Genomic DNA, 27987 nt, shown 5'->3' on the forward strand with positions numbered 1-27987 from the left:
AAAGCAGGAGTAGCAGTACGTATATCAGACAAAATAGATTTCAAAACAAAGAAAGTAACAAGAGACAAAGGACATTACATAATGATAAAGGAGTCAGTCCAACAAGAAGATAAAACCATTATAAGTATCTATGTATCCAACACAGGAGCACCTAAATATGTGAAACAAATACTAACAGAATTAAAGGGGGAAATAGACTGTAACACATTCACTTTAGGAGATGTCAACACACCACTCACTCCAAACAACAGATCAACCAGACAGAAAATAAGTAAGGAGACAGAGGCACTGAACGACACATTGAACAGATGGACCAATAGACATCTATGGAACACTTCACCCAAAAGCAGCAGGATACACATTCTTCTCAAGTGTATATGGAAAATTTTCCAGACTAGATCATATACCAGGCCACAAAAAGAACCTCAATAAATTCAAAAAGATTGAAATTGTATTGAGCAGCTTCTCAGACCACAATGGTATGAAGCCAGAAATAAATTACGCTAAGGAAAAATAAAGTCTACAAACACATGGAGGCTTAGCAGCATGCTTCTAAATAATCAATAGATCAATAACCAAATTAAAACAGAGATCAGGCAATATATGGAGACAAATGAATACACAACTCAACAGCCCCAAACCTCTGTGATGCAGCAAAGGCAGTTCTAAGAGGAAAGTATATTGCAATACAGGCCTACCGTAAGAAACAAGAACAATCCCAAATAAACAGTCTAAACTCACGATTAAAGAAACTAGAAAAAGAAGAGTAAATGATGCCCAAATTCAGCAGAAGGAGGGACATAAAAAAGATCAGAGCAGAAATAAGTAAAATTGAGAATAAAACAATAGAAAGAATCAATGAAACAAGGAGCTAGTTCTTTGAGGAATTAAACAAAATAGATAAACCCCTAGTTAGACTTATCAAGAAAAGAAAGTGTGTACACACATAAACAGAATCAGAAATGAAAATGTAACAATCAAAACAGACACCACAGAAATACAAAGAATTATTAGAGACTACTATGAAAAATTATGTCAATAAATTGGACAACCTAGAAGAAATGGACAACTTTCTAGAAAAATAACAGTCTTCCAAGACTGACCCAGGAAGAAACAGAAAATCTGAACAGACCGATTGCCAGCAATGAAATTTAAGTGGTAATCAAAAACTACCTAAGAACAAACTGCTGGCTCAGATGGCTTCACAGCTGAATTTTATCCAACATTTAAAGACCTAATAGATCTAAATAGATGCTGAAAAAGCATTTGATAAAATTCAACGTGATAAGAACTCTTAACAAAATGGGTATAAAGGGCAAGTACCTCAACATAATAAAGGCCATGTATGACAAACCCACAGTCAACATCATACTTAACAGCAAAAAGCTGAAAGCTTTTCCTTTAAGGTCAGGTACAAGACAAGGATGCCCAATCTCCCCACTCTCTCCACTCTCCCCACTTTTATTCAACATAGTACTGGAGATCCTAGCCGCACCAATCAGACAACACAAAGAGATAAAAGGCATCCTGTCGGTCCTCTTCCTGCTTCCGACCTGCAAACAAGGGAGGAGACGCGATGATATATTGAAGATCTGAAAGGACCAGCGAGGGGACTCAACGCGTAACAGCTCAAGAGCAATGCCCAAAAGGCACTGCTCATATTTATTGAGCAAATGAACTTACAGTGAACTCAAACATCATTATCCAGCCTTGAGTCTAGCCCAAGGACGCGATGCTTCTCAAGGGTACCAAAACTGTGTGAACATGGCTCTGAGCCATGAGAACTGCTTTGGTTCTCATCACTCTGTCCTTGATTACACATCAACAGGAGTATGTGGGAAAAACAATCAAGTCATGTGTACTTATACATTTGATTTCTATATTACTTGAATCATGTATTAACCCCACCAATCCCACAGCACCCAAATTGGTAAGGAAGAAGTTAAACTGTCACTGTTTACAGATAATATGATATACATAGAAAACCCTAAAGACTCCACCAAAAAACTATTAGAACTAATAACTCAGTTCAGCAAAGTTGCAGGACACAAAATTAATATGCAGAAATCTGTTGCATTTCTATATACTAATGACAAATTAGCAGAAAGCAAAATCAGGAAAACAATTCCATTTACAATTGCATCAGAAAGAATAAAATACCTAAGAATAAACCTAATCAAGGAGCTGAAAGACCTTTACTCTGAAAACTAAAAGACAGTCATGAGAGAAATTAAAGAAGACACCAATAAATGGAAATCTACCCCATGCTCATGGGTAGGAAGAATTCATATTGTCAAAATGGCAGTCCTTCCTAAAGCAATCTACAGATTCAATGCAATCCCCATCAAAATACCAACAGCATTCTTCAGTGAACTAGAACAAATAGTTCTAAAATTCATATGGGACCACAAAAGACTCCAAATAGCCAAAGCAATCCTGAGAAAGAAGAACAAAGCAGGAGAGGGGGGATTATACTCCTTGACTTCAAGCTCTCCTACAAAGCCACAGTAATCAAAACAATTTGGTACTTGCACAAGAACAGAACCATAGGTCAGTGGAACAGAATAGAGAGCCCAGATATAAACCCACACATATATAGTCAATTAATATATGATAAAGGAGCCATGAATATACAATGGAGAAAAGACAGCTTCTTCAACAACTGGTGTTGGCAAAACTGGACAGCTACATGTAAGAGAATGAAACTGGATCATTGTCTAACTCCATACACTTAAAATGGATCAAAGACCTGAAAGTAAGTCATAAAACCACAAAACTTTTAGAAGAAAACATAGGCAAAAATCTATTGAATATAAACATAAGCAACTTTTTCCTGAACACATCTCCTTGGGCAAGGGAAACAAAACAAAAATGAAAAAATGGGACTGCATTAAATTAAAAAGCTTCTGTACAGCAAAGGACACCATCAGCAGAACAAAAAGGCACCCTACAGTATGGAAGAATATATTTGTCAATTATTTATCTGATAAGGGGTTAAGATCCAAAATATATAAAGAACTGATAGGCCACCACACCCAAAAAACAAATAACCTGACTAAAAATTGGGCAGAGGATCTGAACAGACACTTCTCCAAAAAGAAATATGGATGATCAACAGACACATGAAGAGATGCTCCACATTGCTAATCATCAGAGAAATGCAAATAAAAACCACAATGAGATATCACCTCACACCAGTTAGGATGGCCACTTTCTAAAAGACAAGAAACAACAAATGCTGGTGAGGTTGTGGAAAAAAGGGAACCCTCCTACACTGTTGGTGTGAATGTAAATTGGTTCAATTGCTGTGGAAAGCAATATGGAGGTTCATCAAAAAACTAAAAATAGAAATATGATTTGACTCAGTCATTCCAGTCCTAGGAATTTACCCGAAGAAAACAAGATCCCTGATTCGAAAAGACATATGAACCTCTATGTTTATCGCAGCACTATTTACAATAGCCAAGATATAGAAGCAACCTAAATGTCCATCGATAGATGGTTAAAGAAGATGCGGTACATATATACAATGGAATATTATTCAGCCATATAAAGAAAAGAAATCCTGCCATTTGCAACAACATGGATGGATCTAGAGGATATTATGCTCAGTGAAATTAGTCAGGTGGAGAAAGACAAATACCAAATGATTTCCCTCATTTGTGAAGTATAAAAACAAAGTGAAACAGAAGGAACAAAAAAAGCAGTAGACTTATAAACACTGAGAAGGGAACAGTGGTTACCAAAGGGGAAGGGTTGGGGAGGGTGGGTGGGGAGGGAGAAGGGGATTAAGGAGCACTGTAATGCACAATCACAACATAGTTAGGTCACTGGGACAGCAGTACAGCATGGAGAATACAATTAATGACTCCATAACATCTTACTATGTTGATAATGACAGCAATGGAGGGGGGTCAGGGCTTGATAATTTGGGTGAATGTTGAACTACTGTTTTGTATATGTGAAACCATCATAAGATTGTATATCAATGACAATTTAATTAAAAAAAAGGAAAGAATATTTGGGCACATACCTACGTGGGTAGCTAGTTGGTATAGTAAGTGTTGTAGAATCTCTTTTTTGATTGCAAGGCCATAAAGTGATAGTAAAGGTGGGGGAGGTGTTAGAGTTTGGAAGAAAGAGGAGAGGTTAAGCAGTAGACACTTAAGAGAGAGGAAGGGTGAATGGGATAGGAGAACATTGTATGACTGCCCTCGGATGTGAAAGTCTTCCAGGGAGGTCTCACACTCCTACTGAGTGTGCCAAGAATACAAGGCCTGGTGTCTCTTTATTTGGGCCACTTCTTAAGGTTATGTTTGCAGTGAGCAATGTGAGGTATGAAGTAACATCTTCTGGGACAAAGGCTTGTTTACACGTTGATCAAAAACAACAGGTTTCCAAAGCTCAGTGTTCTTATCTTTTAAGTCTACTCCATGTGCAGGTGTCCATATGAACCTATCCATATTCCCTCAGGGGATTTGGGCAAAAGGGGAACCAATACAAAATATGCTGATACTAAGGCTGCTTTCCGTGGCATAATTATTAAATTCCTTTGTCTTTGACCCAGGAGTCTAATGTCTTCTAGCAGCATCCATGAAACATAACAGGCTACCTGTATTTGCTTCCAAGGAAGGAAAAATCAAATCCCAGAACCTGAGAACTGTCACTCAACTTTAAGTGCCTTCATGAGGTTAGTGAGCATGAATTTGAAGTAATATCATTGAGTTTTTTTTTTCTTTAGTCATGTTCGAGTGTGTGGATACAGGCATGGGGTAGACTGAGACTTAACTTTTAAAATGTTGATGGAGCTAGGAAATTAAGGACATAGAATTTAAAGTAGGTAAGAAGGGGAATAAGGTCCTGGGGCATGGAAGGAAAATGGCAATTCAATAGAGGGAATTTCTGGTGACAAAGACCTTTTAGAGCTGGAGAACCGGCTGGAAGAGGAGGAGGTGGTTCAGGTGGTTCAGGTGGTAAAGGTGAAGGAGTGGGGCTTCACAGGATGTGACCACGGGGATGAGGAGTTGAGATCAGGTGGGGGAGAAGATCATTGCAGGTACCAGAGGGAAGGATATTGAAAGATCATCAATATGCATAGAGATAGCTATAAGAATTAAGCCTGGTGTAATGTTGAATTATAGTAATTCAAGATTTAAAAATCTTCAGTAATGATGGGAAGTGATTGGTGGGAATAGCAGGTGACTACAAAGGGGAAATGTAGTTGGTGATATTGTCTAATGATACCAGATTCCAAGATGGAGGATTTAGGATGAGTATGAACGGGATTTTGGGTACTGAGGAAAGGTGTATCAATGCATACCATAAGGTACAAGGATGAGAGCTACTCCTAAAAAACTATGTGAAATCTTAATAAAGCTATACATTCATTGAAAATTTTGGGTGTAGATTATTTTCTTGAACACATTGTCTTTTAAGGACATCAATTAAGTCACAATGAGGTTCTTATCCTGTATAATGTCTTTATTTTCTACTTTGTTATTTCTGCTCTTAAATTATTTCCTTTTGCCCATTTCCCTTGTGTTTATTCTGCTATTTAAAAAAACTCATATCTTTATTCAAATGTTTATTAATTTTAATCTTTTAAATATTATATCCATTTAAGGCTTTAACTTTCCTATAAATATTTGTTTTAGAATTAGCTCTTCACTTTTGATATGTACAATTTTCATGTTTTTTTGTTAATATATATACATTTGCTTATTCCAAATAAGTGGTTCTGTTGACTCATACATTTTTAAAAAGTGTTTATTGCCGATGTTACTGTGCGTGAATGTAGTTACATGGCTTTATGGTCATGAAATTTGGTGGGTAGGGTATGAATTTTGAAGAATTTATTGAAAATTGTTTTGTAGCCCAGACCCAGATTGGTTTTTGGAAATATTTCATGTATTTTGGAAGAGAAGTGTTTTCTATTAGCTTTAGAGCCAGGGTCTAAAATGTGTTTATTTGATCAAGCTTATTATTTAGTGGTTCAAAATTTTCCACCTTACTAAATTGTCTTCTCAAAATAAAATAGACTAAAAATTTTTTTCAAATTAATTTATTTGAGTATATACCTTGATATTTCTCAGGTGTATGCAAGGTTAAGATTGGTATGTCTTTCAGCTGAACATTCTTTTTATCGATATGTAATTTTCTCTTTCAGGAATGAAATGTATTTTGAACATTCAACGTATTTTACCACACTAACAAAGACAATGACAAAAATTGCAATTACCCTGATACGTTAAATTCATATGTACATAGTGTAGCATTTGACAAAAAGCAAGATCCATTCATTATGCAAAGTGAAAGTAGGAGGCAACTTCCTGAGTCTATTAGGGGATACCTACCAAAAAAAAAAAATGACAAACATCATATTCAATATTGAAATGTTAAAAGCATCCCCCAAATAGTAGGGCTAAAGCAAGGATGACTATACTATTACAACCTCATGCTCAGTGGATGTCCTAGTCATTGAAATTGGGGCTTAAAAAGAATGAAGAGGCAAACAAGCTAGAAAGGAGTGACTAAGACTGTTAATACTTGCTTTGGGTTTTCTAGGTACACTATCTACAGAATTAGAATTAGTGAATTTAGCAATATTTCTATGTATAGGTCAGTAAGTCAACTGTATTTTCTATATATTGGCAATAAATAAATAAAAATTGAAAAAGAATAAACCATTTATATTAAAATATGACAAATATCTAGGAATGAACCTAACAAAATGAATAAGACCACTACAGTAAAAAATGCAAACTTTCTCTAATAAATTAAAGAAATCCTAAAGAAGGGAGAATATAACATCCATGGGGTAGAAGGCTCAATATTGTAAAGATATAAAAATTTCCCCAAATGTACACAATGCAATACTGATTAAAAATTACAGATTTTTTTTTTGTGGGAACTGACAAGCTAATTTTAAAATTAATATGAAAATGCAAAGGGTCAAAAATAACCAAGGTAGTCTTAAAGAAGAGCAATAAACCTGAAGGACATTTACTGCCATGTACAAAGATCTGTTACAGTAGTGAGACTGTGGATTTAGGCAGAGAAGGGTGAGGACCTTCGAAAAAAAGGCAATGCAAGATAATTACAGTCAGAACATTGTAATAATGTGCAAAGAAGCCCCTATCTAAACTCTGTTAAGCATTATGCAAAGTCAGAGTCACACGAATTCTGTAGGGTAGATACCAGATTAGGAATTTAGACATTCTTCAGTGAAATCCATTAAAGCTCAAAAGACCAGGAGCAACTTGGCCTGGAATGTTTGAATGTTTCTCAGACAGAGTATCTCAGCATAGCCCCTGACTTCACTGTATCAATTAGATCATGACACTGTACAATTTGCCTTATCCTGCTAAAAGGCCCAGCTTATTTTTAACTGTACCTATGTGCTGTTTTTCATTCTGTAATCCTAATCAAGTAATCTGGAACCTAGGCAAAAGACTAATCTGGTAAGCAATTCCAACTACAAACAGCCCAAGCAAACAGACAATAACCCAGCCCACCCTGGGGACAGGGCAGGTGGTCTTACAACAAGTCTGCACCCCAAGCCCTCTACCCCTATTCTTGAAAATCCTCAACAGCGCATAAAACCCCTAAACAACACACCAGCATGGGCTCTCTTTTGCCCTCCTGGCATGAGCCAGGAGCTCTGTCCTCTCACTTTCTCTCTAAATAAAAGCCTGTACCTTGCTCTCCTACCTTGAGTGTTTGCAAATTCATTCTTCAGCTCCGTGAACAAGAACGCTGGTATCAGTAGTACAGTTCGAGACAGTGAGATACAGGTACAAGGAAAGACAAACTGACCAATGAAACAGAATAAATTCTGGTAATAGACCCATATATATATATGGTCACCTTACTTATGATAAAGGTGCCACTGCATGGCAATGATGCTGCCCCAAATCAGTTCCAGACAGTTTGACTCTAAATGTGAATGTAAAATACTTTTTAGAGGGAACAGAGGAGAATACCTTCTTGACCTTGGAGGAGACAAAGATATTTTTAACAAGACACAAGAAGCAATAACCATAAATAAAAATTTGTAAATTGTAATATATAAAAATCAAGAGTTAAAACCAAATAGCAACATTAAGAAAGTGAAAAATCAACCCATACATTGAGAGAAGATATTTTAAATATGTATATATATATGATATGAGATTTATACCACAGTACATTTAAAAAACTTCTAAGAATCAGTAAGAAAAATGCATCTCAAAAGAAAAGGGGGTAAACAAGATGTGGAAGCAACCAAAATGTCCACCAATAGATGAATGGATAAAGAAGGTGTGCTACATACACACAGTGGAATATTATTCTGCCATTTGCAACAACATGGATGGACCTAGAGGGTATTATGTTAACTGAAATAAGCCAGGCAAAGACAAACACCATATGATTTCACTTATTTATGGAATCAAAAAACAAAACAAAACAAAAATGAATAAAATAGCAGTAGTCTCATGAGAAGTGACTGGTGGTTACCATAGGGGAGGGGTTGGGAAGAATGGGTGGGGAGGGGGAGGGGGATAAAGGGGTGAAAAAACTCTCAATCATAATATAAGTTTGTCACAGGGAAGGTATTATAGTATGGAGAAAATAGCTAATGATTCTGTAACATCCTCCTATATTGACAGATACAGATAGTAACCCCACTAGAAGGGGTGAGGATTTAATAATGTGGGTAACTGGTGAACTACTATGGTGTATACTTGAAATAAATACAAGATTATATATCAACTATACCTCAATACAAAAATAAATACATAAAAAGAAAAAGGGGCAAAAAATGTGATAAGCCACTTAACTAGAGAGGATATTCTAAGGGTCAGTAAACATAAGGAAAATTGATGAAAGAGACTACTACCCACACATTACAATGGTTACACTGGAAAAGAAAGAAAACATTAAGTACCAGAGGTGAATGAAAAAAAACTGGAACTCTTCTACACTTTCTATAAGAATGTAAATTCCAATTACTTTAAAGAAACACTTTATTGAGGTATGATTGCATGTAGAAAGCTGCACATATTTAATGTATACAACTGGATGAATTTGAATATTAAGCATACATCTGGGAAACCATCACCATCATCAAGGTCACAGACATATCCATTACCTACCAGTTTCTTCATGTCCCTATTCTTCTTCTTCTTCTAACACTTAACATAAGATTTACTCTCTTAGCAAATTTTAAATATTCACCATAATATTGTTAGCTATAGGCACTATGCTGTATAGTAGATCTGCAGGACTTATTTAACTTGCATAACTGTAACTTTATAACTTTTGACCATTGCCACCATTTCCCTCTCTCCCAGTCCCTGGAAACCACCATTCTACTCTCTGCATTTATGTGTTTGACTATTTTAGATTCCAACAAAAGTGAGGAAAATAGAGTATTTGTCTTTCTGTGTCTGGCTTATTTCACTTAGCATAATGTTCTCCAGGTTTATCTATGTTGTCACAAATGGCAGGGGTTCCTTCTTTTTTAAGGATAAATAATATTCATTATATGTACCTACAATATTGCACATTCTTGTCCAGTACTTACGTAACTTCAGACTGTTTTCCATAGTGGCTGCACCAGTTTACATTTCCACCAACACTGTATAAGAGTTCTCTTTTCTCCACATCCTCACCAACACTTTTTTTTCTTTTAATAATAGAATCCTAACAGATGTTAGGGTAATATCTCATTGTGGTTTGATTTGAATTTCCCTGATGATTAGTGATGTTGAGCACCTTTTTGTGTACCTGTTGGCCATTTGTGTATCTTCTTTGAGAAACATCTACTCAGGTCTTTTGTCCATTTTTAAATCAAGTGTTTGTGTTTTCACTACTGTTATATAAGCTTTTTTTTTTGGATATTAATCCCTTATCACATGTATGGTTTATAAATATTTCTTTTACCAACACATAGGTTATCTTTTCATTTTGTTCTTCCTTTTGCTATAAAGGAGTTTTTAGTTTGATGTAGTCCCATCGCTTTTGTTACTTGTGCTTTTAGTGTCATATCCAAGAATTACTGCCAAGACCAGTATCAAGGAGATTTTTCTCACTTTCTTGTGGGAGTTTTATGGTTTTAGGTCTTATGTTTAAGTCTTTAATCCACTTTGAGATGATTTTTGTGTATGGCCTGAGAAGAGTCCAATTTCATTCTTTTCCATGTGGACATCCAGTTTCCCTAGCACCATTTATTGAAGAAACTGTTCTTCCCCATCTTGTATTCTTGGTGTCCTTTTTGAAGATTAGTTGACTGTACATGTGTGGGTTTATTTCTGGGCTTCTATTCTGTTCCACTGGTCTGTGTGTCTGTTTTTACTATAGCTTCATATGTTTGATTACTGTAGCTTTGTAACATAATTTGAAGTTAGGAAATGTGATGCCTCCAGCTTTGTTCTTGCTCAAGATTGCTTTGGCTATTTGGGGTCTTTTGTGCTTCCATACAAATTTTTAAATTGTTCTGTTTCTATGAAAAATGCCACTGGAACTTTGATAGCTGTTGCACTGAATTTGTATTCACTGTGGACATTTTAACAATATTAATTCTTCTGATCCATAAGCATGGGATATTTTTCCATTTATTTGTGACTTCTGCAATTTCTTTCATTATTGCTTTCATATTCAGTGTACAGCTCTTTCTCCTCCTTGGTTAGATGTATTCCTAAGTATTTTACTGTTTCGATGCTACTGTGAATGGGATTGTTCTCTTAATTTCTTTTTTCAGATAGTTGTTAGTGTTTTGCAACAAAGTGATATTTGTACGTTGGTTTTGTAACCTGAACCTTTACTGAATCTCCTTATTCTAACAGTTTTTTTTTTTTTTGGTGACGTCCTTAGGGTTTTTCTTATATAAGATTCTTTCTTCTTTGTTCATTTGCATCCACCTCGGTAAGGAGAAGTTACCTTAGTAGTCCAACAAGTACAGCCTTACTTTTAGCAGCCGCCCGCGCCTGCGCACTCCCCGGGCAGGACCTCCCACAAGTCCCTGGGCTCGGCCCCCTTGGGGGCGGGCCCGTTACGTGCCGCTTCAATCTGATCTGCGCCGCACTGGGCTTCCGAGGCTCTACTTTGCAGTGGCTGCGGGAGGCGCCGGCTGACTAGAGCCCCAGCTTCACCGAGCGGCCGGCACAGGTGGGCAGACGCGGGCTCAGGGGTACGAGCGCCGGGAGCTGGAGAGGCCGTTGCCGGAGTTGCGGGCCCGCGTGCGCACCGCCTGCGCGGTGGGGAAGGGGCGGTGGACGCGGGTGCGGGAGCGAGAGCGTGAGGGCGCCAGGCGTGCCCACGCCGGCCATGGCGGCATCCATGTGCGGCCGGCACCCGAGGAGCCGGCGTGTGGGCAGCGGGCGTGCTTTTCTGAGGCAGTGTGAATGTCGCCGGGACTCGTGGCCTGCTGCTTTCCTCCGTCTGTCCGCTCACAGCCACCAGGGCCACAGCAGATGTCATAGTAGGGACATCAGATAGTCCAGAATCAAAGTCTTGCTTTCTCCTAGAAAGCACGGATCTGAACTTGAGATGGGAATTTTAGAGCTGGAAGCGTCTGCGAGGGCCCTCCAGGAAGGCAGTTACATGTTGAGAACCTCAGCATTCTCAGACCTGTCCCCAGGAACCAGCTTCGAACTCAGGGACCAAATCCTCCTTTTACTTCCATTCCATTTTGTGAGAAGTAAGGGAAGGTGTGGCCCTGGAGGGTGCTTTCAAATTTAGTCTGCGCTTCAAGAAAGGCCTGGGTTCTCAGTCTAGCTTTCTTTTTATCCAGTCATACCATTATCCAAAATGGCCCTGTGGGTAAAATTCCGGTATTTCCAGAATCTCTCCCCAGGCCTTAGTTTATCTCCATATCAATAGGTGTTTCCAAGGGGTGGAGGAAAGTAGCTTTTCCATATCAATAGGTAATTACCTGGTGAGCGAGGGCTTATCTGGACTGGAGAGGTTGGGTGGCTTCTGCAGCCAGGTCGCGAGAGACACGGGGAGCGTAAGTGGAGGACAGTTTTTAAGGGGAAAAAAAAGGGTTTCTCCCCCTTTATTTCTTCCTTTGACCTATTTCAGCTTCAAAGGTATTTTGCCCCGGGATTTTGCTCCTGGAGTTACAGACCCCAAAGAAGCTGAGAGTCTTACTGCGGCACATCTAAAAGGCCAGGGTGAGTTTGTGCTTTGTGTTTTAAGAAATTGCGGTTTTGTTTTTAAAATACAGAGGTTCCAGTAAATTTTCAGTAGATGAAGAAAGACGTGCAGATTGATACTCCACCGTTGTGCTTCCCCATTGTCCCTCATCTCCTAATGTTCAGTTAGCTATTTGGAACAATGTTCACATCTTGTGCACTCTCGTTTTCTAAGATAATATGGAAACAAACCTCCAGAGATTAATGTTAAAGCTTTAGTTTAGACTGATTTGGTAAGAAGGCAATTACTGTTCAAATGGAACCACATACTAGATACCTTTTGGTGTTTGTATGCCTGCTTTTCAAAGCAAGGGAAGAATGAAGATGGTTTGATTATTTCAGTCTGTGAGGCTTTCAGGAGTAGGAAAGTTACAACAACAGAAGCTGGGATCAGTAAGGCCAGGATTTTTCCAGGGACTCCCCCATCACTTGGAATTTGTAGTACCGGCCAGGTGTCCTTTGAGGTTTGGCAGCCACCTTGCGTTTTGAGCTGATTTTTGTGTGGACTGTGAGGAGCAGTATAGTGGCGTGGTAGGAGCCAAAATTTCCGGATTGGAATCGTGAGTCTTGTCTCTGGCTCTGTCAGGTCTGTGATGAACATCAGATGAGTAGAGCCAGGCATATCCTGAGTGCTTGATATGCTTTAGTTGTTCTATATGTGTGGTCATTTTAGCTAATTCCCCTCAACTTTGTATAGAATTAGGAATACGTGATCCACGTACTCAAGGAGTGTTAGGAATGTGATCCATTGCGATGGCTGCCTGCATGTTAAGAAAATGAATGAGATGCCCAAGTAATCTAAAATGGAAATTCTTAACCTGAGTTCCTGTGATTCCATTTATGGTCTTGGGACCATAAACTCACTGAAATCGTATACTGAAATGTTACAGAAATGTATAATGGTGCATTTTGTGAGGGGGGAGAAAGTATGTAATTTCATGAGATTATCGAATATGTGCATGACCGAAAAGGCTTGGACTCATTGATGTAGACCAGTGATTCTCAATGGAGGGCGATTTTACCAAGTGATCAATGCCACGATTGAGAAACCCTGGTCTAGAGTCAAAAGACTGTGATACCTGGAGTGACATTTAAAAACAATCTTACACAAACTGAGTAGTTAAGCAAATCATCCTAGCCTCATGTGATAGAATATTATGCACTTAATAAAATTATGTTTATAAAGAATCTTGAAAAATGAAAACATTCGGTATGTTAACCAATATTCATTTTATGACCAGTAGTACTCAGGAAAATGTTGTATATGGATCCCATTTACTAAACGAGGGCATTCTGTAAGGATTATGTCCAAAATGATACTTTAAGTGGTTATTCGGTGTAGAAGAGAATCAAACATGGTACTGTGTATTCCATGCATCTTCTCACTCAGTTTTACAGGTGCCACTTCCCTGCACTGTGTTCTTTTGGAGAATAATCTTGATAATGAAAATTGTCTATATTGGTGAGATGCATTGCAGCTGAAGGATTTTTCAACTAGTCGGAGTTACTTGTTAAAGGCACATTGATTTCTTCGTTGACCCTCATGATAAGTCCTGATTTTTAATGATTGGGAATACTGACTCCCTGATAATCCTCTCATTTTTATTTTTTAATTTCAAAGTAGTTTTAGTGTGGATTTTTGATGCTGGAATAGTGTGGAACTATTCTTTTTAAGGAACTTAAAGTGAAGAAAGTTAAAGTTACAGCCCCTCTCTGGAGAGATGGTCATTATTGATACTTTGTTGTTTTCCAGTTGGGTTTTTATATGTGGATATGAGAATTTTGTTTCTGTAGAATAGAATCAGTTTGAAAAACAAATCCAATCTACTCATGGTTTTCATTCTTTGAGTTAACAGCAAAGTGTGCCTGTCCCTTTGAGACCTCTGTGCTTTGGGGCACCTTTGCTCCTTGTTATGAGAGCTCTTTTGCAAATGTTACTTAAGAATTGCATTTTCCAGGCTAGGCTCTGAATATTTTGGGTTGACATTCTAAGAAGGACCAGGCCTTAAGCTATGTTTTACTATATAGCTTACACACACAAAGAAACAGTAGAATTAAGTCAAATGCAATCTTTATTCTCGATGATGATGATAACACACATTTAAGTGTCATTACGTGTTTTAATTGAATTTTCTTACTATTCTTCTGCTTACTCTCTGTGCTGGTTACTCTCTTTCTGTTTTACTAATGAGGAAACAGAGGCACTGAACAGTTAACTGTCCTAGTTTAGATTCACATCCTGAATATGAAAACAAAACTTGTGGGTTTCTTTTTTTTTTTAACTGATGACAGGCTACCACATATATTAAGTTTACCTTAAAATTTTTTTTCACATTAAATGCTTTTGATCTTCATAAGAGTTTGGATTAGGTAGGAAAATAATATTATATTATGTTCATTTTACGTCTGAGGAAAGTAAATTGAGGCTAAAATTCAGGTAACAGTAGCCACTGCATCAGGATTAAATGAAGTCATAGAAGTTTCTGGCACAAAGCTGAAACTCACATTACCTTAGTTTCTCTTCCCTAGGTGAAGTGGGTGAAGGAGATAAAGAGATACAAACTTCAAATTATAAATTAGTCACAAGGATCGAAGTATAGCATAGGGAATATAGCTAATAATATTGTAATACCTTTGGTGACAGATGGTAACAACATTTATGGTGAGCATTTAATGTATATAATTGTCAAATCACTGTTGTGCATCTGAAACCAATATATTGTATGTCAACTATATCTCAAAAAAAATAAAAGAAAGATTGAGAGATACAGAACTTAAGATGTATTAAGCTCTGGACACATTGTAGGAACTCAGATATTTTAGTTCATGGGAGTAAAATTAAGTATACTTTTAAAATTTTGTCTCATTGAGTAATCATCATGAATTTTTTACTTCATCAATTAATGTAGACCATCATAATGAATAATGGACTGGTATGCCATCATATAGCAGAACATGGTTTATTTAACCATCTGTCAATTGTTTGACATCTAAGTTTTAATTATTGGTCATTATGGAATATTCTCTGATGATCATCCTTGTGCATATGTCATGTGTGCTTCCATAGCTGTTTTCCTGTGGAAAATTCCCAGAATTGCAATTTGGGTTAATCCTCAGATGCTCATGTACCTACAATAGGGCGGATACTGTGATAATTTTTGGAGGATGTAATGACTGAAAATTTCTTATTATTACAGCAAAGAAGGTAAAATCTGAATAAGGGTAAGGCAGAGTATGGAAAAGCCCATTAGAAAAATTCCTCTAGCATACTTGAAGAGTTTACAGGAAAGAGACATCTTTTAGTCTGTAGTCACCAGGCTTTGATCACACTCTAGTAAGCCCATGGGATTTCTGTAGAGTTAAATAAAATTATGTTTTAAGATTTGTATCTTAGAAATTCTAAATATGTTAAATGCAAAGTGACTAATCACAGAAGGTGATTCAGCAGCTGTTTAGAGAACATTATGGCTAAAATGATAGGTTTAGAAACAAGCCTTTCTGTTAAGAAGGCATGAAGGAAGCAGCAGTGAGACTGTCACTAAATCATATAAGACTCTGCTTGGGGACTGTAGACTCTCTTTTTAGGAGTTATTCTAACATACTCAGATAAATATAGATAGCTTAGTATTGGTTCAAGAATTGAGAAATAAAGGAAGCAAACCCATTAAGTAAAATCAAGTGTTCATTAGGGTATCCTGAGTTCCCCTCCCAAGCTCAGGGGGAAGCCATATAAATAAAAGGTTATCTTTCATCCAATGTGGAGAACAGTTTCCTCATAGGAAAAGGAAAAAAAACATACAAGTGCACACAACCATGTATGTGTCTATATTTGAATATAACTGTATAGCTATATATATGTTGTAAGTTAATGCCTGGCCATACTTAACAACAATTATGAAGCACTTTCAGGCAAAAAGTAGAGAATTGGGGCCACAATACAGAGATAAGACCTGTTTGCATGTAATTTTCTAGAATTTTTTTTGCATCCATGTCAAGACAATCTTTATCTGTATATACATTTTACAAATGTAAGTCATATCATCCTCTTTTGTAACCCCTGATTTTTTGGCTGACCATATATCTTGAACACTTAATCACCACTTAGTATTCCATTACATGGATATTCTGGCTTTGTTGGCCTCAGACAAACACAGCCTGGGCAATTCCAACCCTACATCTTTTTGTTTTCACACTTTGCCCCACTTCCCCCTATCCTGAGTTCACAAAGAGATTGTGGTTTGGATGATGTGGCCCCTTCTCAGCCCTTAGAAATGGGACTAGTGGAAGACAATCTGCACAGAGCAGGATGAGGGGCCCTGTCCTAGGCCTAGGTATGCATCCTAGGAATAGAGGACAGGCCAAGGTCCTTCATGCTGAGATGTTTTGGAGGACAGCGGGTCCCCTGGAGCTTGGGGGAGAGCTTAATTTTGTCCAGACTTCTCTTGCTTGCTGCCAGCTTGTACAAGAGAGAGACCGTGTGTGCGCGCAGGGGGGCAGGATGGAAGAAGTGTCTTCCAGGGTAGTTGAGACATAGAAATGGAGGAAAAAATTGTTATAGTAATTTAAGTCACTTTGAGAGCACTGAGCCAAGGCTTGGCTTAACCTTCCCCCCGCCTTTTTTTTTTCTCTCTAGGAGAGGAAGCATGAGGAAGATTGGTCAATGTCGTAACTCTAAAAATACATCCCATGTAAGTTGGTATTTCTTCTCCTTGAAATAAGACTTTCAGTTCAGGTGACGTATTTGTTACTTACTTATCCTGAAGCTTCCTACCAAAGGGTCCAAGACCCTATACTTCAGTTTGTCCCACGACAGTGAAGGCTGGTGAAAAAGAAAGCTCAGTGTTCTTCCCATTTATGCCTCTCTTTTCCAAATGGTGTTGATAACTTTGAACACATTATTGAACACCTGCTCTGTGCTAAGGCCTCTGTTAAGAGAAACATTGGAGCAGCGAGTGTCAGTTCCCACAGGGAAACGGGAGTTTGTGGATTTTGAGAAGTTAGGATGGTTGTCTCATTTGGCCACAGTTGGGAAAACCTTGGAACTTCTCCACAGACTTGCGCTTTCCAGGGAGTAAGGTAGAATTTGATATTGAGTGGCCTCAGTGTGTGACAAGATGATCTACTTTATGAGGCTGTTAGGAAAATGTTCAGTAAGAGCAGTGGGTAGTAACAGGAGGTCATCCAGTATGTAGATCGCAGGTAACTGTAAATTCCCAGAATTGGGGAAGACCTTATAGACTTTGACCATCCTAATATATAAATAGAAAAGAACGATAAAATCAAATGTGTCCATTATATGGACTCTTATGCAGTTTATAAAAATGCCAGGACAAGAAGAAATGCTTTTGTTCTCTTTTAATATAATGAACTTGAGGAATGAGAACATTGTCAACTTTATGCAGCCTCTCTTTTCTAAGATATTTTTCCTAAAACTTTTCCTAAAAGTTTCATGAAAATTTCCCCCTATATCTTAAAAATACAGATGGTATAGAAATGCTCTTTGCACTTTTAATGAGCATTTGTGAGACAGGCTCATAGCAGGCACTATGCTTGTTTAGTAGGGAAATTCAGACATTTTATCCATTCCCAGACATGCTGGGATAAGTGAGTTAGCCCACAGTATGTAAGAAGTTTGCTGTGTGGCAGCAGGATTCTTAAGAAAGTGTAGGGCCCCTGGGAAGTTCTGTGTCGCTACTTTTCTGCATTGCAGTCCTTTACCTCCTCTCCTCTCACCCTGAAATGCTTTCCTTCAGTCACTGTAATGCATGTGTTTGTGGTTCCAGGGAGCCGTGACATTCAAGGATGTGGCCATCGACTTCTCCCAGGAGGAATGGGTGTGCCTGGATTCTGCTCAGAGAGCCTTATACAGGGATGTGATGCTGGAGAACTATAACAACTTGGTCTCACTGGGTAAGACTTTCTCCCCCAGTATTATTTCTAAATACTAACCAATATTAAATCTAAATTAATATTGAGTAATTATAATTATTAATAAGTTCATAGTGTCTTTTCTTTGTAATACCAGCTTTCTGCACCATGAGTTTCAGCTCTGTCTCTTAAGAAATAGCTTAGTTCCTTCTTCTTGTTCTTAAAGGAAATAGTTTGGGATTTATTGGGTTGAAATGGGCACCTCCATGAAGAGCCTGCATCTTGCCCACCCCGCAGTGAGCTTTCTTCCTTCTGCTGTTCCTCTCTGTAACTGAATTTGGAGTCTGCATTGCATTGTCTAAGAAACCAGATTTTATATTGCGTTTGATCTCAGAATTACTGTAGATGCTCTGGGGTTTTTTTTTTGGACCCACCTGCAAGGAGAGCAGGATTTGGATTTTCTATCAAAAGAGCCTCTTATGATTTACATAATATTAATTGGCTCAACTGAATTCATTTAAAACTGAAGTGGACATATTCCTTTAATAAATATTTCTTTTTTTTTCTGACAGTTATAACAAAGGGTTTATAGTTATTTGCAGATGAAATGAATGCACCATCCTCTACTTGAAAGGCTCTAACAAGCCTTAAGCATATTCAGACTGTACCAGGGCACTGCCACTGCCTCGTTATATTATGCATCCATTTCAGGAACTAACACTTCCCTCAGCATCAGTTTTTCACTGTTTCTGGTTTATTATATGCTTCCAAAAGAATGGAAGTTTCCAAAAATATTTGCAAATATTGTGGTTTATTCATAGTACTGCTTAGTCATCATCTTCCCTTTCCTCTTCTTTCTCCTCAGTATTATCTTCAGAGCCTTTGCTGCCCTCCTGGTTTTCAGCCCCCTCTTGCTGTATCACACTGGGGGGGATTTTTTGGCACAGGCTTAGCCTCCAGAAATTTCAACTTCAGTGGTTTAGTCTGATCCAAACCCATATAAGATAGAAGCCTTGATCTGTTTTGGAAACTCAGAAATACTGTGATAATTTCCAGGGATGCCTGGCACAGGAAACTTAAGTTCTACCTCTTCTGTATCTTTAAGTGCACACACGTGGTGTGGTGTAGGTATTCTTGTCTGTTCCTTCCTATCTTGGAGTATAAAGCCACCACTACTTGTTTTTCCGCAGGAAAGTGAAGACTGTGAACGGGGCATGTTATCTTTGAGCTGGTTGCCTGTAGAGCTCTCTCCCCTTTGCCTGTGTACTGTGTTGTAATTCTTGCTGCTCTGTTTCATCTCTTTGTTTTGTTTTCCATCTTGCTCTCTGTCAGAGTCTCTGTCATCTTTTTCACTTTGGTAATCTGTTGGTTTTTCCTTCTTCGAATCACTGCCTTTGTCAGAAACTTTGTCTTCCTTTACTGCAGCCTCTCTCCCAATGGCTCCATTTGTCTGTGTTAGTTTCTGTTGCTTTGACTGGTAAGGGTATGGTGTATGTTTGTTTTTTAAGGTTTCTTTTTTTTGATAGAGCAGTTTTCGTGGGTCCTGTGCTCTTCTGTTGCCACTGTCCTTTTGTCCTGTTCTTGTTAGTATTACCCTGGCCGTCTTCTGCTGGCTGTTCCTCTGTAGTCCAGATGGGCTGCTCTCTTCCAATACTTCTGCTGTTGTTGGCCAGCTTAACAAGCACTGTAACTAGGGAGCCATCTGTGATGTCATTGCTGTCTTCGTTATCTAGTAGCTGTCGTTTTATGTCCATAGGCACTTACGGGGCACTCACCTCTTAATATTTCTCATCTTCAAGGAAGTGCAGTAGATTGTGGCGATCTGTTTCTTTTAAACTCAGCAAAGCCTGGGTAGTCTCAGTTTTGTACTGTAGAAATTAGAAACTCTTTTGAGATTGTCCTCTTCCATGTGAGGAAGCTGCCGAAGAGACAACTTAAACTGCAGAAGGCCTTGCATAGCCATCTGAGAAAGCTTCACAGTTTTCTAGGGATGTCAGAGTTAGAGAGCAAAACTCCCTTTCTTCACAGCTCTGGGTCATTATTAGTTGGCAGATGACATTAAGTGTTTCTTGAAGTGGGGTAGGACATTTTTTTCAGCCTAAATTGCTGATGTTCTTCAAGAGTCGCAGGAATTTTCATTCCAGCTAGATGAGACTGTAAAAGAACTCTGGCCTTCAGGCTTCATGGGCAGGTAGGTAGAGGCTCCTTTAAGTTAATTCTGCCAATCTCTCTGATTAGCTGAGATTCGAGAATATTATCTGTTGGTCTGCTTGTGGCATCTTTATTACACTGAGGATCAAATTTAGAGGCTCCAGCCAGTACCATGATAAGATGTTTCATATCCATATTTGGGGTTTTATAAACAAAATATGTGTAAATCTGTTGTACGTATTAGAATCTGGTCTCCACTCTTAACATATTGAGCAATACCACCATGCACCCACCACACCTGAAAGGATAACCTTGAATGCCAATCCATGTACTAGCAAAACCAAAATTGAATTTTCCTGGTCCACTGTCCAGCTGGCAGGGCAGTTCCAAAGCTCATGGCTTGAGGCCCATCTGAGTTCCTAAACTCTTCCAGTTTTTCTGGGACTCTTCATCATTTAAAGCTGCATAAACGCTTGCTATCCTCATAAACATAACTTCATTGCCTCTTTTATCTGGATGACATTTAAATCACAGCAAATGATACTATTTCTTAATTTTTGTGACTGTTGCCTTGGGATCCAAATTTAATACTTCATAAGGATTGTATTCTTGATAGTCTCGATCTGTTTTGGAAACTTTGTATGCAAGGAATAAGAACAGTGCCCATCCTGCAAACAGAATTATTTTCTTTAGAAATAATATGTGGCTGGGTTTTAATAACCATAAGCAGTACCCCATACATTTTCCATATACCTTTCTGATATTCTTTAATCAAATTTGTTTGGCATTCTAGTCCCAGGGCCAGAGGTAGTATGTGGCCGGGATCGCAATGAGCCCCACAAAGGTGATGCAATGGAAGAAGGTGTTTTTGCTGTCCCCATATTGGAACTGCTGCCCTGCCACGGACCCCCCTCCACTGCCTCCTTCTGCTCACCTCGCCACAGCCGCTCCTCACTCTCTCAGTAAACATTTCTGTACTTGCTTTGTAGTAGACAGTTTCAGACCATGAAGTTTGTATTTTCATTGAATTAATATATTCTACGAATGAACCAAAACATCTAAGGCAAAATGAAGACCAACAATAAAAGTGATAGTTGATACTGTAGTACTTACTACATACCAGGCAGTGTCCAAAGTGTTCTACCTGTATTAACTAATTTGATTTTAATATCAACCCTATAAAATAGGTATTATTATAACCCCCATTTTAGAGATGGGAAAACTGAAGGACAGAGTTTAAATGGCTTGCCCAAGATTATACTGCTCCTGAATAGCAGAGAGAGAATTTGAACCAGGCAGTTCATGTTCTCAACCACTAAGTTATATTTAATCTCAAAGGATGGGCCATATATGAGTTTAAATGAAACTAAGTCCCTTTTCTAATCTAGCTGGTCTCTTATTCTCTCTGCTTGAAGTCTTTTCTCAATATCATTTTGATTTTTAAAGTGTCATAAATTTAACTAGGTCCCAAAGTTTTTATTTTATTTTTTTATATTAAGAAAGAATTCTACACCATGCATTATTTATTTTCTTTTAAGCAGGAGCAAGTTCCATTTCTAAGCCACGTGTGTTATTAGAGCAAGAGAAAGAGCCCTAGGTGGGTGTGAGGAAAAAAACATGGGGATGGTACCCCAGTGAGTGAGGGGAAAGCCGGCAGGGGGCACCTGTCATTGTGGAGGGCAGCCCCCGTGGTCAGACAGCAGTTACACTCCTGAGATGTGGTTCGAAAAACTTGTTCCAAGACCTATGTTTTACCCGGTTGGATAGAAATGCCCGAGCCCTGACAAGGAGATAAAGATCACAGCATGAGCTGTCAAAGGAACGTGGTCTTTTACTAGATCACCTAGTTTTTATTCTCTAATTTTCCTCCCCTTATTGGAGTGCCCTCTTTCTTTCCCAGTGTAACCTTTTCACATATATTTTGCATCCAAATGCTTTCCAGCTCTGCTTTTACATTTAGATTTCCATATGTGTTACCAGTGTCTAAAAAAATGTATTCATATCTTCAGTGAACGTTTAACCAAACAGGGCGCTGTGCTTGTCACTGTCATTACGTGGACTTTACCTGCAGTTGGCAAGATGTGGATTAAACAACTAAGCAAGTGAATAAATCAGGAGTATCAGGAATCATGCTGTGCAGATGAGTAAATAAGAACAGTGGGTGGGAATGACGGAACTTGGATTGTCAGGGAACACGTCTTGAAGGGGGCATGCTTGCAGAGCTGGAAGGAAGGGTTCAGGTCACATTCCTGGACAAGAGTCCTCATCAGCCTGATCATACAGAGTGGGAAACACAAAGGCCCTGAGAGGGAAATGATCCCTGTGTGACCAGGAGCAGTAAGAAGGCTAGAGCAGAATTAAGTGAAGGGAGCACAGGAAGGGAGGTCTGAGAGTTAGGCCAGAACCAGATTGTACAAGGTTTTCATTGTCATTGTGAAAATATAAAATGTTTTCCAAGAGTTGTTACCTGTGTCCTGATTTATATTTAAATTTTTCTTGATTTCTTAGTTTTTAAACAAATGAAGTATGGCAAGAATACAAAAAAACCACGTAAAACAAAGAACTGCATGATAAATTATGTTAAGGTGCACACACTTTTAGACACCAGGTCACAGAGTAGGATTGCCAGCTGTCCCAGACACCTGTCACATGTCTCTGCACTCACAAATCTTTCCCTTCCTGCAAGAAAAATTCTCTTTAGAGTTTTATCACCTGAGTTGAGCATGTTTAGTCTGATTTTTGTTTTTGTCTGTAGTTTAAAAAAGTCTTTTAAGTTTCTTTTAAATTATAGGTTCCTTTTGATTTGATTGTTCTGAAAAGTTTTTTTCTTTTTTTTTTTTTATTGAAGGGTAGTTGACAACAGTATTGCATTACATTAGTTTCAGGTGTACAACACAGTGATTCAACATTTATATACATGATAATTCTAGGTACCAGCTATCACCATACCAAGTTGTTACAATATTTTGACTATATTCCTTATGCTATACATTACATCCCGGTTACTTATTTATTTTACAATTGGAAGTGTGTTTATATATATATATATATTTGTGTGTGTGTGTGTGTGTGTGTGTGTGTGTGTGTGTGTGTGAGGGCATCTCTCATATTTATTGATCAAATAGTTGTTAACAACAATAAATTTCTGTATAGGGGGGTCAATACTCAATGCACAATCATTAATCCACCCCAAGCCTAATTCTCGTCAGTCTCCAATCTTCTGATGCATAACGAACAAATTCTTACATGGAGTACAAATTCTTACATAGTGAATAAGTTACATGGTGAACAGTGCAAGGGCAGTCATCAAAGAAGCTTTCGGTTTTGTTCATGCATTATGAACTATACACAGTCAGTTCAAATATGACTATTCATTTGATTTTTAAACTTGATTTATATGTGGATACCACATCTCTATTATTATTATTTTTAATAAAATGCTGAAGTGGTAGGTAGATACGAGATAAAGGTAGAAAACAGAGTTTAGTGTTGTAAGAGAGCAAATGTAGATGATCAGGTGTGTGCCTGTAGACTATGTGTTAATCCGAGCTAGACGAGGGCAATAAACATCCATGTATGCAGAAGATTTCTCTCAGAACATGAGGGGGGAGGTTCTAAGCCTCACCTCTGCTGCTCCCCATTTTCTCACCAGATGGCCCCCTGCGACTGTGCCTGTCTTAGGTTGTTCCTCCCTTGAGGAATCTTACCCGTCTCTGGCTAACCAGTCATCTTCCGGGGCCATACAGGGAAATGTTAAGTTGGTAAGTGAGAGAGAAGCCTTATTGTTTGAAAAGGTTAGCTTTTTACTTCTTTGCATATTTATGCCCTGTGGCTTCTATGCCCAGCATTTGTGAAAAGTTTTTTTCTTGATTAAAGTAGATTGTTTAGCCTGTAGTGCCCCACCATCTGGATTTTGCTGGTTATATCTCGATGTTATAGATGAACATGTTCCTCTGTCCTCTGTTTCCTGTAAATTGATAGTTGGATCTGGCAGCTTAATCAAACCCAGGTTTCGAGGGCTTTTGGCAAGATTGTTTCCTGGGTGGCGGTGATAATTCTTCAGCTAGTTGGCATATGATGTGTGGATGTCTCATTTTAGTGACAATTAACTGCTATTGATGGTCAGTTACTATGTCCTTTAATCCATTAGGGGTGGCAAATTGGTGATATTTTCATTCTGTCATTTACTCTTTATTAGCTGGAATGCATCTGTAAAAAGAAACTTTGCCTCATTCACTACTTGGTTATTCAGTTACACACATTATATAGAAAAGTCAAGGTAAATACTCGATTCTTTTCCTTTGTTTATTAATTTTCTAAGTAACGAGTTAGTTTCTTAGTATCCTCTCAAACGTGACCTTTTTTTAATGATGGTTATGAATACACAGAATAAAAACTTTGCTGTGTCTCATTCTATTTTTCCTATTTTTACTAATGCCCAAACTGTTCCATCTTTGGCCAGTGCACACCTCTTCAGTTTGACTCCCAAGCTCTCTTAACATGACCCTGGTAGTCTTTGAGAGATTCCTTGCTGTCTAGCAAGACAACCTGTTTCATTTCTCCACAAAGTCCTGGTTTCTTTAATGGAAAATAGTATTTTGAGCCCATAGTCTGGGAACCAAGGTTGCTTATTGTTCTTGGTTAAGTTACTGCTTTTAGGCATTTTCAGTGGACAGAGATAGGAAATAAGTCTAGTTTTATTGGAGAGTTAAAATTCCTCACAAGTTCACACTGATCTTTACATTTCTATTTCAGGATTAAAAAGTGTTTGTTTACCTAATCTGCCTTAAACCTATGTCTCTTTTTTTCTCAAACTGAAAATCCTAGTTCTCAGTGATACTGGGGGTAACAGAATAGAATATCCCATAATTACTGTTTTATGCCTTGCTATATGCAAAACATTCTGAGAGTCACAATGCCAACACTCCCATGGCAGTGTGATTATTGAAAACAGTTTATGCCCTCCCCATTTTCTCCCTCGTTTTCATAGTTTTACTCTGTGTACTTTTCAAAGTACTTAGCCAGTGTATACTGTAATCTCATATTTATAGTCCTCATTTGGTGTTAATTCTATAAGGATGTACCTGTGTGTGACTATCTCTAGTCAGTTTGGTTGTTTGAACTTTTTCTGTTAAACATTCTTTGCTTTTTTTTTCTCCTTTAAGTTTTATAGTTTAGCATTCAGTATCATTTCTTTTTTTTGTCAAATGTAAGTACAGTGGTTCAGCAGTTCCTCTCCCTACCCCACCCCCACTCACTCCACTCCCCCTTGGTAACCACTAGTCACTTCTCAGTCTATGAGTCTAATGCTGTTTTGTTCCCACTGTTTTGCTTTGTTTTTATATTCCATAAATAAGTGAAATTATATGGTATTTGTCTTTCTCTGCCCGATTCAGTATTTTTTTCCTTTTCCCTTTTTTAAAAAAAATTAAGGTATCGTTGATATACACTCTTATGAACATTTCACATGAGCAACATTGTGGTTTCAGCATTCACCCATATTATCAAGTCCTCACCCCCTCCATTGCAGTCACTGTCTATCAGCATAGTAAGATGCTGTACAGTCATTACTTGTAATCTCTGTGCTGTACTACCTTCCCCATGAGCTACCTATATTGTGATTGCTAATTATAGTGCCCCTTAAACCCCTTCTACCTCCTTCCCTTCCTCCCCATCCAGCCTCCCCACCCATTTCCCTTTGTTAACCACTAGTCCTTTCTTGGAGTGTCTGAGTCTGCTGCTGTTTTGTTCCTTCAGTTTTTGCTTTGTTGTTACACTCCACAAATGAGTGAAGTCATTTGGTACTTGTCTTTCTCCTCCTTGCTTATTTCACTGAACATTATGCCCTCTAGCTCCATCCATGTTGTTGAAAATGGTAGGATTTGTTTCTTCCTTATGCCTGAGTAATATTCCATTGTGTATATGTACCACATCTTCTTTATCCATTCATCTATTGATAGACACAGGTTGCTTCGTGTCTTGGCTATTATAAATAGTGCTGTGATAAACATAGGGGTGTATTTGTCTTTGAATCAGGGATTTTGTTTTCTTCTGGTAAATTCCTAGGAGTGGAATGACCAGGTCAAATGGTATTTCTATTTTTAGTTTTGAGGAATCTCCATATTCCTTCCCACCATATTCCTTCCCAGTTGAACTATTTTACATTCCCACCAACAGTGTAGGAGAGTTCCCCTTTCTCCACATCCTCTCCAGCATTTGTTGTTCCTTGTCTTTTCGATGTTGACCATCCTAACTGGTGTGAGGTGATACCTCTTTGTGGTATTAATTTGCATTTCCCTGATGATTAGCCATGTGGAGCACCTTTTCATGAGCCTGTTGGCCATCTGAATTTCTTTGGAGAACTGTCTGTTAGATCCTCTGCCCATTTTTTAACTGGGTGATTTGCTTCTTGGCTATTGTAAATAGTGCTGCAATAAACATAGGGGTGCATATGTCTTTTTGAAACTGGGCTCCTGCATTCTTGGTAAATTCCTAGGAGTTGAATTCCTGGGTCAAATAGTATTTCTATTTTGAGTTTTTAGAGGAACCTCCATACTGCTTTCCACAATGGTTGAACTAATTTACATTCCCACCAGCAGTGCAGGGGGGTTCCCCTTTCTCCACAACCTTGCCAACATGTGTTGTTGTTTGTCTTTTGGATGGTGGTGATCCTTACTGGTGTGAGGTGATATCTCATTGTGGTTTTAATTTGTATTTCTCTGATGAGTAGCAATGTGGAGCATCTTTTTGTGTCTGTTGGCCATCTGAATTTCTTCTTTGGAGAACTGTATGGTTCAGCTCCTCTGCCCATTTTTTAATTGGCTTATTTGCTTTTTGTTTGTTGAGGTGCATGAGCTCTTTGTACAATTTGGATTTCAACCCCTTATCGGATATGTCATTTATGAATATATTCTCCCGTACTGTAGCATGCCTTTTTGTTCTGATGGTGTCCTTTGCTGTACAGAAGCTTTTTTTTGTTTGATTTAGTCCCACTTGTTTGTTTTTGCTTTTGTTTCCCTTCCCCTGGGATATATGTTCATGAATAAGTTGCTCATGTTCATGTCCAAGAGATTTTTGCCTATTCTTTTTTCTAAGAGTTTTATGGTTTCATGACTTACATTCATCTTTGATCCATTTTGAGTTTACTTTTGTATATGGGGTTAGACAATAATCCAGTTTCATTCCCTTACATGTAGCTGTCCAGTTTTGCCAACACCAGCTGTTGAAGAGGCTGTTATTTCCCCATTGTATATACATGGCTCCTTTATCGTATATTAATTGACCATATATGCTTGGGTTTATATCTGGGCTCTCTATTCTGTTCCACTGGTCTCTGGGTCTGTTCTTGTGCCAGTACCAAATTGTCTTGCTTACTCTGGCTTTGTAGTGGAGCTTGAAGTTAGGGAGCATAATTCCCCCTGCTTTATTCTTCCTTCTCAGGATTGCTTTGGCTATTCAGGGTCTTTTGTCATTACATAGGAATTTTAGAAGTATTTGCTCTAGTTCACTGAAGAATGCAATAGGGATTGCATTGAATCTGTAGATTGCTTTAGGCAGGATGGCCATTTTAGCAATATTAATTCTTCCTTGCCAAGAGCATGGGGTGAATTTCTATGTGTTAGTGTCCTCTATAATTTCTCTTAAGAGTGTCTTCTAGTTTTCAGGGTTACACACTTATTTTCTGTCTGGTTGATCTGTCCTTTGGAGTGAGTGGTGTGTTGGAAGTCTCCTTCAATGAATGCATTGCATTCTATTTCCTCCTTTAATTATCTTAGTATTTGTTTCACATATG

At 38.3% G+C, this 27987-nt stretch overlaps 1 protein-coding gene and 1 pseudogene across 3 annotated transcripts in view; one reads left to right on the forward strand and one right to left on the reverse strand.

Moving 5' to 3' along the window:
* LOC118933729 (zinc finger protein 780A-like) overlaps positions 1 to 27987 on the forward strand; it is a 113338-nt gene that overhangs the window by 72383 nt on the left and 12968 nt on the right. For 2 of the 3 annotated variants that reach the window (XM_057493371.1, XM_057493372.1), the window contains exons 3-5: positions 12064 to 12155; positions 16810 to 16864; positions 17960 to 18086. In XM_057493371.1, the coding sequence (XP_057349354.1) occupies positions 16820 to 16864; positions 17960 to 18086 (172 nt within the window). In that variant the 5' untranslated portion in view covers positions 12064 to 12155; positions 16810 to 16819. Of the gene's footprint in view, positions 1 to 10910; positions 11149 to 12063; positions 12156 to 16809; positions 16865 to 17959; positions 18087 to 27987 lie in introns of those variants that run through there. The other variant, XM_036928367.2, reaches the window with a different exon arrangement.
* Positions 18099 to 22939, reverse strand: LOC118933730 (translocation protein SEC63 homolog; annotated as a pseudogene).

This window comes from Manis pentadactyla, chromosome 15, assembly GCF_030020395.1.
Source record: "Manis pentadactyla isolate mManPen7 chromosome 15, mManPen7.hap1, whole genome shotgun sequence".
In the NCBI taxonomy this organism is placed as follows: domain Eukaryota; kingdom Metazoa; phylum Chordata; class Mammalia; order Pholidota; family Manidae; genus Manis; species Manis pentadactyla.